The sequence below is a fragment of the Metarhizium brunneum genome, chromosome 1 (genome assembly GCF_013426205.1).
Source record: "Metarhizium brunneum chromosome 1, complete sequence".
In the NCBI taxonomy this organism is placed as follows: Eukaryota; Fungi; Ascomycota; class Sordariomycetes; order Hypocreales; family Clavicipitaceae; genus Metarhizium; species Metarhizium brunneum.
The window spans coordinates 805,431-819,569 of record NC_089422.1 but is presented as its reverse complement, the minus strand read 5'-3'; the positions used below and the strand labels follow the sequence as shown (position 1 = coordinate 819,569).

The 14,139-nt window shown below is 51.9% G+C and overlaps 6 protein-coding genes across 6 annotated transcripts; 4 read left to right on the top strand and 2 right to left on the bottom strand.

Annotated features, from left to right (window-relative positions):
- Positions 1-3,042: 3,042 nt before the first annotated feature.
- ANK2_0 (Ankyrin-2) lies at positions 3,043-4,158 on the top strand (the record flags this gene model as incomplete). The annotated part of the gene is made up of 1 exon (XM_014687344.1): positions 3,043-4,158. One exon carries the CDS (start codon positions 3,043-3,045, stop codon positions 4,156-4,158), a length of 1,116 nt encoding a protein of 371 aa, XP_014542830.1.
- A 27-nt stretch (positions 4,159-4,185) lies between these two features.
- On the top strand, positions 4,186-4,563 carry G6M90_00g002500 (uncharacterized protein; the record flags this gene model as incomplete). Its single annotated transcript, XM_014687345.1, has 1 exon — positions 4,186-4,563. The coding sequence occupies one exon, from the start codon at positions 4,186-4,188 to the stop codon at positions 4,561-4,563; it is 378 nt and encodes a 125-aa protein (XP_014542831.1).
- Positions 4,564-4,584: 21 nt separating this feature from the next.
- Kidins220 (Kinase D-interacting substrate) lies at positions 4,585-5,622 on the top strand (the record flags this gene model as incomplete). Its single annotated transcript, XM_066129529.1, has 2 exons — positions 4,585-5,260; positions 5,333-5,622. 2 exons carry the CDS (start codon positions 4,585-4,587, stop codon positions 5,620-5,622), a joined length of 966 nt encoding a protein of 321 aa, XP_065986072.1.
- An 81-nt stretch (positions 5,623-5,703) lies between these two features.
- Positions 5,704-6,008, top strand: G6M90_00g002480 (uncharacterized protein; the record flags this gene model as incomplete). Its single annotated transcript, XM_066129528.1, has 2 exons — positions 5,704-5,737; positions 5,812-6,008. 2 exons carry the CDS (start codon positions 5,704-5,706, stop codon positions 6,006-6,008), a joined length of 231 nt encoding a protein of 76 aa, XP_065985769.1.
- Positions 6,009-6,433: 425 nt separating this feature from the next.
- G6M90_00g002470 (uncharacterized protein) lies at positions 6,434-7,399 on the bottom strand (the record flags this gene model as incomplete). Its single annotated transcript, XM_014687347.1, has 1 exon — positions 6,434-7,399. The coding sequence occupies one exon, from the start codon at positions 7,397-7,399 to the stop codon at positions 6,434-6,436; it is 966 nt and encodes a 321-aa protein (XP_014542833.1).
- A 607-nt stretch (positions 7,400-8,006) lies between these two features.
- G6M90_00g002460 (uncharacterized protein) lies at positions 8,007-9,283 on the bottom strand (the record flags this gene model as incomplete). Its single annotated transcript, XM_014687348.1, has 2 exons — positions 8,007-9,073; positions 9,130-9,283. The coding sequence occupies 2 exons, from the start codon at positions 9,281-9,283 to the stop codon at positions 8,007-8,009; spliced, it is 1,221 nt and encodes a 406-aa protein (XP_014542834.1).
- Positions 9,284-14,139: the final 4,856 nt, after the last annotated feature.

The window sequence follows — 14,139 nt, the reverse complement described above, 5'->3', positions numbered from 1 at the left end:
GCTCGGCACACAACACCGAAGTCGGATCCTACAAGAGCATACAGTGAGCGATACGCGAGATTGCGGTGGGCCTCGTCTGACAGATCCTACAATAGACCATGTAAGTTATTTTGAATAGTAAAGCTGGCCGCTTGTCAGCCAGGATTTGCAAGATCGGGCCTGATCCCACGTGGGCTTGGCATGTCTCTCTGAGCAACACAGCACCCAGCGTGGAAGCATTTTCTCCTGTGGATAGGTGAGCCCTTGGCAGCATGAATCATGCGATTGGAGTCCGTATCTAGCAGGTTATTCTGCGTTTTATTTTGTAGGATTGTCTTTATTGAGTACTTGGCAAGTATACGGCGGCTGTTAAGACGCCAAGTCGGTTGTATAGTCAAACCTCCATGCGGCGCGAAAAGTTGGTCCGATGACTAGCTGGAATATTAATAAAATATGGAGATTTTTATCCACTTGAAATTAATTAATTCATCGAATTCATCAGTGATCGTCGGAGCCGCTTCCTGGTTGCAGATAGAGTGGCTATTGTTCGCAGGTATTATCTCCTAAAGCATTTGCTTTGTATATCAAGCCTGTGATGACTACAAGGAGTCTGGGCGAGCGAACCTCTACCAGCTAAAAGCTAGGCGGGGAATCCAGAGAACGGTTCGAGGAGTTTCGGTTGCTGTCAGCACAGAATGCCAGCTCTATCAAGCTGTTGTGAATAGGTTCAGCAATCTTCAGCTAGATCTGCTCTCATGTACCAAGCTACACTGCCAAGAAATCGCGTTCAAGTTGACCTCAGAGCCGTTTGGCAATTTAAACATGATCTCATTGGTAGACTGGACCTTGGTTTGGAGTCTCCATCTTGCAATATCTGATTGAATCCGCATGGTGCGCGGAATGGGAGAACCCGCAACAATAATGGCCGGGACAGTCGTATTTTGGAATCAGAACCTGGCTTCAGCAGGGAAGAGGAGTAGTTGTGGGAATGTATCTCGGATCACTACAGCTCCAACAAGACCAACGATCCTGAGGTCCAAGTCCCGCACCGGCTGCTCGACGTTGGATCAAAGTGCGAACAGACCCAAGCATATCAAGGGCCGGAGAACACCGATCCGATACGCCAGTTACTGGCGGGATGAAATAAATCTTTTCATGCTAGTGCAGAAGATGCTGGATCCGTTCGTACAAATTATGATGAGGGCAAGTTACCAACGACTCTCCACGACACTGCCTATACAACTCAACATGGTGTCGCATGGATGATACGAAGGGCTCCGAACACGAGACCAGGTGACACGAGGCTCACTGACGTCTTGTGTAAATTCAGCTCTTTGGTCTTCTAGACCTTGAAGACAACGAAGGGCCTTGAATACAGAGAACTGTTCTTGGATGAATTGAGTTATTTCTCTAAGCCCTCACTGGGACCTTGTTACATGATCCCTATAATCTGTAACTTATAGCTCTTACCAGTTGTTGGAATTGCCCCGACGACGGGCAAGAATGTTGATGTATATACTTTATGAATGTATACAAAGTCTTTCTTGAGTTATCAAACCTTGGCGTCGCCTCATTTCGCAAATGATCCTGGGAAATTAGATTGTGAATTATAATTTTGGGACTCGCTTACTGTTCGCTGGAGAAGTTTCTCCTGCAGTCGGGCCTGATGCGGCAGTACGATTCCTCCTGACTTTTCCATCCAACATCTTCTCAGGGGCAGTCTGCCCATCCTCGCCGTTTCGCCACTTAGCCGGTTCTTGCCCGTTGGTGTCTTCACCGTGAATAAATCTAAGTCAACAATACCTTGATGAAGCACTCAAGTCCAGCGCCAGGGACGCGGGGATCGCCGCAGGCTCTGAGCTTGGCTACGTGTGGGAAACAAGGTGCCGTTTCGTTTCGCATCAACTTTGGCGGTAAAACCCGACGGCAGACAATCGCCAGCCTCGATCAAAGAGGCGGCAGATCGAACCAACATGCCAGGCCGGATATAAACGTGGAAGAGTACCCTAGAGTGCTTGGAGCTAACTTTAGCAATTGCCTCTCGAGCCATTGTGCAATACCATTCTCAGAGGTCTTGAGAAAAATGTTGCACGGTGTAACCGCACATTTGCTAAATTGTCTCGATTTCTTTCACAGCCTCAAAACAAGAGATGCAGTGTTACAGCTCGAATCAAGCCGCGATGGCTTTGTTCTAGCCACGCGTAAAAATAGCGACATGTTCCATTGTCCGCCCGGATCAGAATTGAACCCGTGCATACCCCCATCACTCCGTGCCTGTTTGTCAATATGCAATGGAATAACTTGGCACCCACCATGTTGTACGAGGATATGACCCGTCATCTTGTGAATTGTTTCCGATGCTGTATCAGCGAGTGTATCAAAGCGCCATGCCACCATGGTCAGGAGTCTGGACAGCCTCATGTCGGCTTCTTTGAGATCCCAGGCACGACTGAACACCTGGCGCGGAAAATTTAGCTACTCGATTTCATATATTAAAGACGGTTCAGAAAATTGTCCCAGGTCGTATTCTTTCCCACCTGCCAGTCAACCAACTATGGAGATTGTTCAACGCATCACAGAGAAAGCATTCGAGTGATACATCGCGACAAGGTCAGTGATTTCAGCGAGGAGAAATCTTTCATTGCTCTAATGGTTGTTTCTAGTCTTGTTCCCGCAAATAAGCCAGCGGCCAACAGCCGATTTTCCTGACATCGAGAGAGAAGGGACCTGGACATATCGACGCAAGTATTGCTACGGTCCGCCAAACTTGTTGATGAGCCAAAACATAGCGACATCGTACCGAGTCGGTTGGACATTATGAATTCACAAGACAAAGATGCCCAACAAGGCGATATATATGTTTGGCCCGCCTTTCGTGCGTTGGTCGAACGCCCCGAATACAACTCGGAAGAAAGCCGATCCCTTGCTCTCCTTGGTGCAGCGTCAGGCGGCTGGACATAGATTGCTCGTAAGCTCATTGAAGCTGGAGTCGACACTGCTATCACGGATGAGGACGGAAACCGGGCACTGCATTTGTCCGCAAAGAACCAACACATAGGCATCATGAAACTATTGTTGGAAGAAAGATGTAAGCAGTCCGGTAATTTCGATATTAACGCGAGGAACAGCTCCGGAGAAACCCCCTTGCACCTCGCAACCGAGGCTGGTCAAAGTCTTTCCGTTCAGCTGCTGCTTGAGCATGATGCCAACGTAGACGCCATTACCGCCAATGGCGAGAGAGCCTTTCATATTGCTGCATCGTTGGGTCATGTGCAAGTCATGGAGAAGCTCCTTGCCGCGCGGACAGAGGACTACCACCTGTGTGACGAAAACAAAGATCAACTTAATGTGTTATTCGTGGCCGTGCAGAAAGGCCACACTCGCATTGTTGAGATGCTTCTCGGGGTGCCTATCCACCCAAAGAAACTTCGGGGTGTACGAGAAAGCCCGTTGGCTATGGCGGCCGAAAATTTAAAAAAGGGCAGAGATATGCTTCGTTTGTTCCACGAGAGAGGCTGGAACATCAATTGGAGACCCGAAGCTTCTATTGCTTGTACGGCGCTACATGCCGCCGCGTCGGTGGGCAATGCACCCGTCGTGGAATATCTACTTGAAAAGGGAGCCGAGCACGACGTTCAGGATTTCATGGGAAGGCAGCCGTTGCATCTCGCGCTCGAAGGGGGGGACGCGGACGTCGTCAAGATGCTCTTGTCCCAAGGCGCCGATATAGATGCAAGGGATGAGCAAAATGTATCGCCTCTCTTGCTCATAGCCAATCGCAAGGACACAAAGATGCTGGAAATGGTGTTGGAAAGACACCCAGGCGTGGACATTGGGAGCAAGCAGCTTCCGACAAAGCGGACTGTTCTACAGGAATGTTGCTTCAACCCCGAAGCTACGAAGCTACTGCTCGAGCGAGGCGCAAATGCCACGACTCGCAGCGATAGTAATGTTGTACACGCCGGTTTCCAACCGGACTGCACGGGCGATGATGGCGGCAGCATCCTCATTGCTGCCGCATTCTATGGGCAGCTTGCTACAGTTCAACTCCTTGTAGAACGCGGTGCGAACGTCAATGCCGCGGACAAGAAGGGCACGGCAGCCATTCATCACGCTGCCATGAGGGATACCCCGGAGATGGTTGAATACCTTCTGCGTCAAGGGGCAAATCTCGAGTAGATGTCTGATGACCACGGAACTCCCCTCATGGCGGCGGTATGGCACGACAAGACGGAGACTGTCAAGTTCCTTCTGGGACAAGAGGCCAATGTGAATGCCACAAGTACCAAGTCGTGCCCTTACTACACGGCACTCCAAGCGGCGGTGAAACGGAATTCGCCGACCATGGTTGGGATTCTGTTGGAGCATGGTGCCGACGTCAACCTCGCCCGCAGACTATCCAGCTCCGCGCTGTGCGCCGCGATCCGTGAGGGCAGCATTGACATTACTAAACTCCTCGTCGAAGCCAAGGCGGATGTCGGGTCTAGCCGCGGGATGCCGGAGCGACTGGCGATTCAAAAGAACCGTAGAGACATTTTAGAAATACTCGTTGACCACGGTGTCGTCCCCGGACGTCCTGGATAACGTCTGCTCGGATATCCCTGGATGTGGAGCCGGGTCAGCCTAGAGCGGTTGCTTCACAAGTATCCGAATATCAATCATAATGCCCGAGACTCGGCTGGCCGGACGCTGCTGATTGTCGCCGTCAGGCATGGCATGTGCCCGGACATTCTACCAGAGCATCCCACTCTCGTCAACCTACAGGACCATCGGGGCCAGACGGCCCTCATATACGCTATTCGTCGTGGCCATCATGAAACTGTTCAGAGACTGCTGGAGGCCGGTGGTGATCCTCTTTCCAGAGACGTGCGCGGTCGTGATGCGTTATACTGGGCAGCTCTCCGGGGCGATGCCGACATGTTTGGCACTGTTTTCCGTCAAGTGGACAAGTTGGCACAAACTAAATCACCCTTTGTCCTTGCCATCAATGCCGCCGCCGCCGCTGGGCAGGCAGACTTTGTCAAGGAGCTGTTGGCCAAGATCATGACCGACTCTGCTTCCACGTTGGTGCTGGCGGACAGCAATGGATGGACCGCGCTGTACACCGCTGAACAATGTGACAACCCCGAAATCGTCGACATGATTCGCCGTGCCATGCTGGGTGTGCCTGGGGGAAGTCAAGGCGCGCCGCCTCTCTTACAGGCTCCAACAGAATGGCACCCCCAGGACAAGTTCTTCTCACTCCTGCGTCAACCCGATGCCAGGTCGATCTCGGTGAGCAGTACGTAGACTTGCCGTGAATGCCAAGTCGGAGAGAGTAGGGAAAAAATCACTAACGAATGGCCCTGACTAGAGAACCGTTGTGAGACGTGCCGCATAGGCATCGCACGAGCGAACCACCCCATGGTGCCGACGAGGGACGACGTATACTATTTCGAGGTGACTATTGTCAACGAAGGCTGCAATTCCAGGTATGCACAGCCCGTTCCCCTTCTTTCAACGCCTACAAGTAACACGTGGAAAAGCCCCTGTAAGCGCTTTGCCGTGGGCTTCTGTCGCGAAGACACCCCGTTGGGTTCCGGCGCAGACTCGTCGTGGGGAGATTGGTGGTATCATGGCGGCAACGGCCATTTTGGCAACTAAGGGGACTACACGAATCCCAACTGCGGTCCGAAGTACGGCGAGGGCGATGTTATCGGATGCGGAGTAAACTTCAAGCACAGAATGGCCTTTTACACCAAAAACGGCAAAATCATTGGTACGTACATCCCTGTTCTGGCTGCCCGTTTTACGTGGTACGGACTTGTTTTTAACGAGAGTACATGGCCTCAGGCCTAGCATTCCAAAATGTGCAAGGTCGACTGTACCCAGCTGTGATGGTCCACGCAGATATGGCTGGCTTTGAATTCAAGGCCCAGTTCTCGGAGGAAGGCGGCGATGAAAGTGCTGGGTTCGGGTTCAAGGGGTCTTACACGGACGAGAAAACTTTCTTTAAATGTCAGCAAGACCCGGACATTCAAGGACAGTGATGGGCTTAGCGATGCATGTGGTATATTGGCAGCCATTTGACTCTGTTACGATACCTCGGCGGCTAATTAATGATGAATGGGTATCAGAACTGCTTTCGATGCGTGTCGTATGATCTGCCTGTCCCATTGTCTGAACGCTGATATTGCTCAACTCGGGATGTAGTTCACCGTGAGCTTGCATCTAGCCAAGACGGTTATAAACCGCCAAGGAGAAATTAGATGGCCGCCACGGTAGTATAGACCATTGGTAATACCGCTGCCATGCTGTTGTCTTGCATGAGCCACTTACTCTTGACATGCCACGTTCATCGCCCAAGAGCATCGACTGCTTCGGCCTCCCCGTTCCATCGCGTTCCCACGTATAAACAACGTAAACGTCCACCAAAGATACCCATGTCGAAAACCAGCCCACAAGTATTCCAGCATCACACTTGCTGTTCCACCTCTCTCAAAAACTCAATAATAGCATCTACCATCTGCTGCAGCCCCCTATCTTCCAAGGGGTAATGCCCAGCCCCCTCCAGCTCTACAATCCGCACCGGCACCTTCTTCACCCTCCCGAGAACCAGCTCACTCAGACGCAAGGGCGTCCACCTATCGTCCGCCGGCTGCGTCAACAAGACCGGACACACGTCAAAGTCCTCGTACTCCAACGCCGGCCGATAACCCGCATACGTCGCCAGAAACCGCACCGACGCCATGGCCCCCGCCGACGACTTGTCTTTGAGAAACACACGCAGCGCAGCGGCATCATTCACCAGCGCGTACATCTTGCTCGCCCACGACATGGGCAGCCTGAACCACGGCAGGCCCGCGGCATTGGCCACCTTGGCAAGGGGTATGCCCGCGCGGGACATGACGATGTTCCTCGCCGTCGCGTCGACAACCTGCTGGATGCGCATGTCGAGAAACGTCATGCCGATGATGCCCCTGACGCGCTTGTTCTTGGCGGCGGCGTGGTAGGTGAGCATGCCGCCGGCGGAGAGGCCGTAGAGCACAATGGGCCGGGGGTCGTCGCGCATCTCGCGGTCGATCAGGTCGCTGGCGATCTGGACCCACTCGTCGTAGGGGTAGTTTTTGTTCTGGGGGGAGACGCGGGTGCACCCGTAGCCGGGCATGTCGATGGCGACGAGGTCGAAGCCCGCGGTGTGCAGGGGCACGCCGAGGAGGAGGGACATTTGGCGGCCGTTGGTGCCGACGCCGTGGTGGAGGATGAGGCGGACCTTGGAGGAAGGGTTGGGCCACCGGTCGAGGTGGAGGGTGTGTCCGCGGTGAGACCAGAACTCTTCGACGGGGGAGTGCTCGGGCGTGAAGTGCAGCCGGCTGGGGAGATAGGCCTGGATGTCTCTCCAGGCTTGCTGGTCGGCGTAGGTGGGTGGTGATGGAGGCATGGTGGTGTAAAAGGGGAAGCGCCGTGTACGTGTTCCTATGTGAGGGCAACGGTGTGTAGGTTCAATGTTGTGTCCCGTGAGGACCGAGGAGGGGAGGGGGCCTGGTTTGGCATTTATATCCCAGATCCCAAACCCAAATCGTGGTGAGCTGAACGGTATTTGACCATGTTTGAACTCTAATCCAAGACATGTTCTCGGCCGTGTGGAGCATGTTCGGCGCCGCAATGGCATCCACCCATGTTTCGTGGTCTGATGATGTCTGATCAAATGTGTCGTCCGGAGGAATAATCTCGCCGAGCCTCGGCGCCGGGCGGGGCGACGTCTTGTGTCGAGTCGACGGCAAGCACCCGGTATGTCGGCGCCTCTCGTTTCCAAGGGGACATGGAACAGGCACAAGATGGGCGTTTGGCGCTTGTTTCAAGTACTAGTTGACATATGTAGTCTACAGCCAATGGCAGAATATAGTTGCCCACCAACAAATATACACCAAGTGCTACTATACTCCGTACTACAACACCAGACATTATAGTATAAAACGTCACGGCCAGTATCCGACCGATTACATGCTTCCCCCCCCTTATATTTATCCCCCCCTATATTTATCCCCTCATTCCAGCTTTGTCTGATCGTTAGGCGTCGCAGGATACCAATCCCGATTAAACGTCGCGTTCAACGAAACCGCGCCCACGGTCCTCCCATCCTCCAGCCTCATATAGGTATCAACCTCGAACCTCTTCAGCCTCCCCTCATCCAGCACAATCTCACGCCCGCCCCGGATAAAGTCGCCGTAGCCCCCGTAGCCAGTATGCTGACCATAGCACAGGTTGATGCCCCTCGCGACGATGCCCGTCCCCGGCACTTCCCCGTCCCACCGGTAGCACCACGTATTCGCGTGGTCGTGCCCGTAAAACAGACCCATGAGGCCGGGCGTCGTGGCCAGGGCCTTCATAAACGGCACGTCGAACCCGCCATACCGGCACCGGGGGTTGTCCCAGTCCTGCGTGCCGTTTGCGCACCACCCCTGCGACTGCTGCGACACCTGCTCGAGGTCGATGCCCGGGTTGCGGTTGGGGCGGATTCGGCGCTGCGCGTGGCTCGTCGCATTCGGGGGGATGTGAACGAACGCGAGCGAGGGGATCACGCGGCCTGCCCTCTGGACGAACGCGGCATTCGTCCCCTGGAACCATTCTACCACCGTGGTGTCTACCCAGTTGGGCTGGGGGGTGGGCGCTCCCGCCGCCGTCGGCCTCTGGTAGTACGCGCCTCCGCGGGAGTCGAAGAACCAGAGGAGGAGCTCGGGGTCGCAGGCCGTGGTGTCCCTGCACGAGCGGGCGTATACGGGCAGGAAGTAGTTGGATACGCCGGCCTCGGCGGTCCTGACCATGCGCTGCGTCCGCGCCCCGACGTACTCGTGCTCGCGGTTGAAGATGTTTTCGGCGGACAGGGAGAAGGTGTGGTCGTGGTTGCCGTAGGTCGAGGCCCATGTGAGGTTGCGCTCGACAAGAGGCGCGACCAGCGGGTCGATGTAGTCTGTGCTGTTGTCCTTGAGGGTGACTTCTCCGGTGATGAGATCGCCGTTGAGCACGACAAGGTCTGGGCGGTCCTTGTCGAGGACGTCGGCCATGACTTGGATCGTCTTGTTGTCTTGCTTGGGCCCGCGGGGGGTTGCGGCAGCTGGCCTCGGTTAGTGGGTGTTGAGTCCGAGGACCAAAGTGGGAGACGATACGCACATTCGGCCAGGTGAAAGTCTGAAAAGACGGCTATCTGAAACTTTCCATCGTCACGGAACTTCAAGCTGGGCAGCTTGGCGTTGGTGGTGCAAGGGATGGCAGTTTGGTGGGTGAAGCCAGCCAGCGCGGCGACAAGCAGGATAGACCGAACCATGGTGATTCGTTCGCCACACGCGAGGAGAGGACGATGATGTGGTTTTTGGTATGAGGCAAGAATGCGACATATATAAGTGTTTTTGTTGCTGCTCGTAGGGCAGTGGAGCGAGACATGATGTTGGGAACCGTTGGATGTCGCGCAGCGCCAATAAGTAGTGGGAATTTGAAAACGTGGCTGGTGCCTTTCGAAATCAAAATGAGTAGTTCATCTGGTTTCCATCGGCAGCATCATTTCGGTATCCTGGTCCGCGGTGTTGAGTGTGCTGACAGAGCCAGCACGTGGAATCGAGTTGGATGCTCAGTCGCAATCCAAACTTTGCCTTCTTGGCCGACATGGACTAGGGTGAGGGGAAACGGAATTAGTTGGGCTTATTGGGCGAGCGAGTGGCCTAGTTGGGAAATCGCCAACAGGGTTGCTGCAAGAGACGATATTGAGAATGGGGTCTTGGCTGGGACCGCCAAGCCTAATTTCATGCATAAAGCCTAAAGAATATCCGTAGTGATGTAACGCCAAAGACGTCGCTTGCGCTTGTGAGCCTGACTGATCAAAACTATCAACAAGCGGTTGCGGCATTGAAGCGACTATCATAACAGCGCCTCGTTTTCATATAACCATGGACCTACACTCTTCTAAATCAGAAAAGGCCAACTCAACAAGCATACTATGGTAAACTAATATCAACAAATATAAGTGGTGCTAAAATCTTCGGTATTGAAGCCCATTTACTTGATAGCTGAAACTTCAGTGACTTTTGAAACATTCATAACTAACATCTACGCTCGGCTTACCACACATTTGAGCGGTAAACAAACAAGTAGCGTAGTGTGTCAAGTAGCAGAAAACGCCTTGGAATAATATAAACTACACATTTTCCCACACCCCTCAATTCCCTCTTCTCCCTTTATGAAATCGTGTTGAACAATACGCGCACTATTGTATGCTTTCTCATTGAATACGGCTTCTAAGCCGTCGAAAGACGAGAGGCGAGCAACGACTGCTTCTTTATCGTCACTACTGCGTTGATATTTCACGTCATGTGTCAGGACTAAATATTAACTGAGTACTTTCATAAATTCATCCTGTTCTATTCTTGTTGTCTCCCTATATTCTAGAGCCAATTCATCTTGGCGTAGAAAGCTTCCTAGCCACCTTTTCAACTTTGAATATCTACGATTTCATATCATCTAGAAGTCATGTAAAGTGTGCTTGTTCTGTCAAAAGACGCAACCCCGGATACAAGACTGCCGGAAATTCAAATAAGAGATGGCGTTGTCGATTTTGGCGTATGCCTTCGGACCTATCACTTGCCAGTCCCAGAGGGCAGTAATTCGGTTCCTCATCTCGCAGTCCATCGAATATGCAAGTGTTTTTAAAAAGTACTCCCGCTTCTCGAGGGCAAATCGCTGCATAAAAGTTAAACTTGTAAATAGGACTGTAACAAGGGCTTAATAGGGCTCGGAACGTGAAGGGTTCAAATTCGAAGATAATATCGAAGAGTGTCAAAGGTCCTTGGTTTCCAAGAGCAAAGAAGGGAACAGTAATCACTTATTTATACATATAAGGAACGCGTGTGCCTAGGGCTCTTACCCGGGCACGTGTTTAATCTGTGTAACTAACACGTCCCTTGTCGGTGAAGCCCCTTTATTGGGCTTCACGATCTGTTGGGCCCTTTCCGTGTAACAAGAACATTAATTTTAGGGATTCTTCAATTTCCGGTCGTTTCGACAGTGGACCGGCGGTTGTGCCCCGACTTCTACATTGCATAGATGGAGCTTACCCCGTACATGCAAAACCTGCTTTCCGGTTGCATCACCAGCCGTACCACGTAGCTCGACTATTGACGCCTTGGGATCATGCCCGCAAGCTTTAATACGAACACGCATAGAGGCTCATGGCCAAGAGGAAACACAATTGTTTGAACAGACCTTCTAGAGAAGACGCTCTGCCAGATTCGCCTGCCACACACCCAAAAGTTTCTTTCGTACAGAGGTGTGGCTCACAACACTTGTCGTTCTAGAGATGGCAGGCAACCTGTCCCTTTCGTAGGCGAGCTGAAGAGTAGAATACTCTTCTGATAGGTCACCCAGGTTCTGAAAAATAGCTTCTCGTATAAGGTTGTGTCTAAAGATTAAGGACATCTAGGCTCTTCGTCTTCCGAGAAGGACCACTTTCCGTATGCTCCCTAAAGAGTATTTGTCTGGCTGCTCATTTTTCTTTGCAATATTCGAGGCCTACGGGGATCGCCGAGCGGTGGGATGAATGAACAAGACCTTCCGAAGCGCCGCTATAACCAGCTATACGTTGGAAAATATGCGTCCCATATTTTTAGACTCTATCTCTCAGTCTGTGTGGTCTTTTTGACCTTGAATAGTACATTGTGCATCTATCCGCAAGTATGGGATTAGCTCTAATAAAATAGAGTAAAGCGAGCTGGATAGTATGATATTTCTTATAGTGTACTCTAAGATAACGATATATCATACGAAGAGATTACGTGGAAACATGTAGCTTTCGTTGGTATTATCAAATACAGAAAACATAGTTTCCTGCGTTTCCGCATTGTTAAAAATTCCGACTCATGTTGCGTCACTGATGATAAAAAAAAAATGCCGTGTGCTGTAGCATGTTAATTGTGAGGAAAACCGCCACCCCAAATTTCCTATACTGACACAACGGATGCCACTGCAATATTCAATCCAAGAATGAGAGGCATGTTTAGGGCCGCTTTGTTGGAGATGGTGATGTGCGGTTAACAGGTGGTGGAGGCAAAAACAGCTCATCCTCTGACGTCTCTGATCCATGAGCCTTTCAAAAGCTATACACTAATAACGTTTTCTTGGCCCGTGATAACAGTCCGTCACCAGAAGCGTGGCCGTTAGCTCCACCCTGTGAAACCAAATGTAACGCAGCATTGGCCGTTTTCTCATCCACTTGCATCATCGCCTGGCCTTCTAGCCTTGGTTCATTTTATTCCATTTCGATATGCACTGGCGCTAGCCTCTTGCGGAGAGTTCGAGTAGATTGAGTGCTGGATGGACCCGCATATCGCTGGATACGCTAGCACATGGTGCAGACTCTCACGGTGCGTGGTGGCCTGTCGGTCAACGGGCCGCAGCCCATGTGCCGAGTTGATTCGACCAGACGCCCGTTGACCAAATGGCGGGCGGCGCGCACGCCACCGTCGTGCTGCATATGGCCTTTGCGCTGGAAAGAAGGGTACATGTATGCACTGCCTATCAAGGCGAGAGAGAAGATGGAACGGTTGTTGCACAAAAACGCCCACACCGGTAGGCGTCAATCGAATGTCAATGTGAAACGCCGCCTGGCATTTATGCGTGTGGATGAATGGCGGGGCAAGATCATCGACGAGATCAACTTGACTTGTTGGGGCAATTGGGCAGGCTTGTATTGGCCAATGATGAACCAGACATCTGGACTTGTGAACAAACGGCCACGACGGCGTCTGGGGAGGCTGCATGCACACTTGCGCTCCTCAATACCAACACGATGCCTTCACCGCCTTGATGCGACAGGACGATTGCCTTTGTTTCTTTGCTAGTAGTACTCGGTACTTCGTGTTTTTTGGGGCGGCGGCGCACATCTTTGCCTCTTCCAGTTCTCGACATCCCTGTATGCATGCTTCCTGGCGCGTGGCCTGGGAAAAAAAGCTCGAGGTAAATGGGGGTGGTGGTAAATGGGGGTCACGACAATCGAGACGAGGCCGACGACGGCGTGGGAAAGGGGCAAGAGGGGGAGATGAGGCCGCCGGGGGGCAATGACCGGGGCGAGCATTCCCCGGGGATACAGCAGATAAATACTCCTCAGAGCATGTTGACGAGATGATGCATCAGTTGGGGCGGCTGTGTCCGTCTCCAGATTCTGTGGTGCATGACAAGTGCTGCATGGTTTTTATGCTGTTGGGTTGGGCTTGGCGTGGGCCAGATAGCATTTGCGATGAATGGCACCAGTAGATCAATCTCCCACCACCGTTGATGATATCACGTCAGCTATCGTATACCACATGCTGGTGCACAGGTCCAAGGAGTATGCTGGATGCGAATGTGCTGCTGAGCTTCAAATGTTGTATATGGCATCTGCCCAAGGTACATACTAGGTACTCGCCGAGGTTTGCCCAAGCATCAATACAATTAATTGGCAATTGAAGGCGTTCTGACTTCTTTTCATGTTACTTTCTTGTCATGATATCCTTCTAGTTATTCTTATTAATTGTAAAAAAAGGCCATTCATGCTATTAGCATCTACACTACGGAGAAGCAACAAGACCTTGGGATTGCATAATTTGCAAAGCTGCTGTGAAATCGAAAAGACACAAGCCAATGCAATGTATCACAAGTGGGGGGGACTGATCAGGACGAAGGTGATGTGCATTTTAGGTTATGCACCTTTGGTTCCAACAATCAATGGGTATAAATCTTCCACGGGCCACGCACAAGTCGCAGCACGGTCGGTTTTATTATGCCAGTGTCGCTTGCTAGAGTGTGGTAAGGGACAAGGTGCAGACAAAGTCTCTCAGGGGGATATTAACGAGAACTGAGAAATAAGTCAGTACATGCGTGGCCACCTAGGTCCATATCATTATGATAGAAGCATTATGAACAGTCCTCAGTACATTAATTGAAGCGCTTTTGGCAAAGATACACGTAGAGAAATCTGGGAATCTGACAAGGGTGCTCTGGAGTACCTAGTAGATACAAAAGGCTGCATCGCACTCAAGGGGATGATTGCATGTACATGTGCACAAGTACCTGCCCACTTCCAGCACCCTCATCCCCCACTCCAACTCCCGCTCCCATGTTCCCCCCTTCTCCCCCATCAGCCTCTTCATCTGCCTG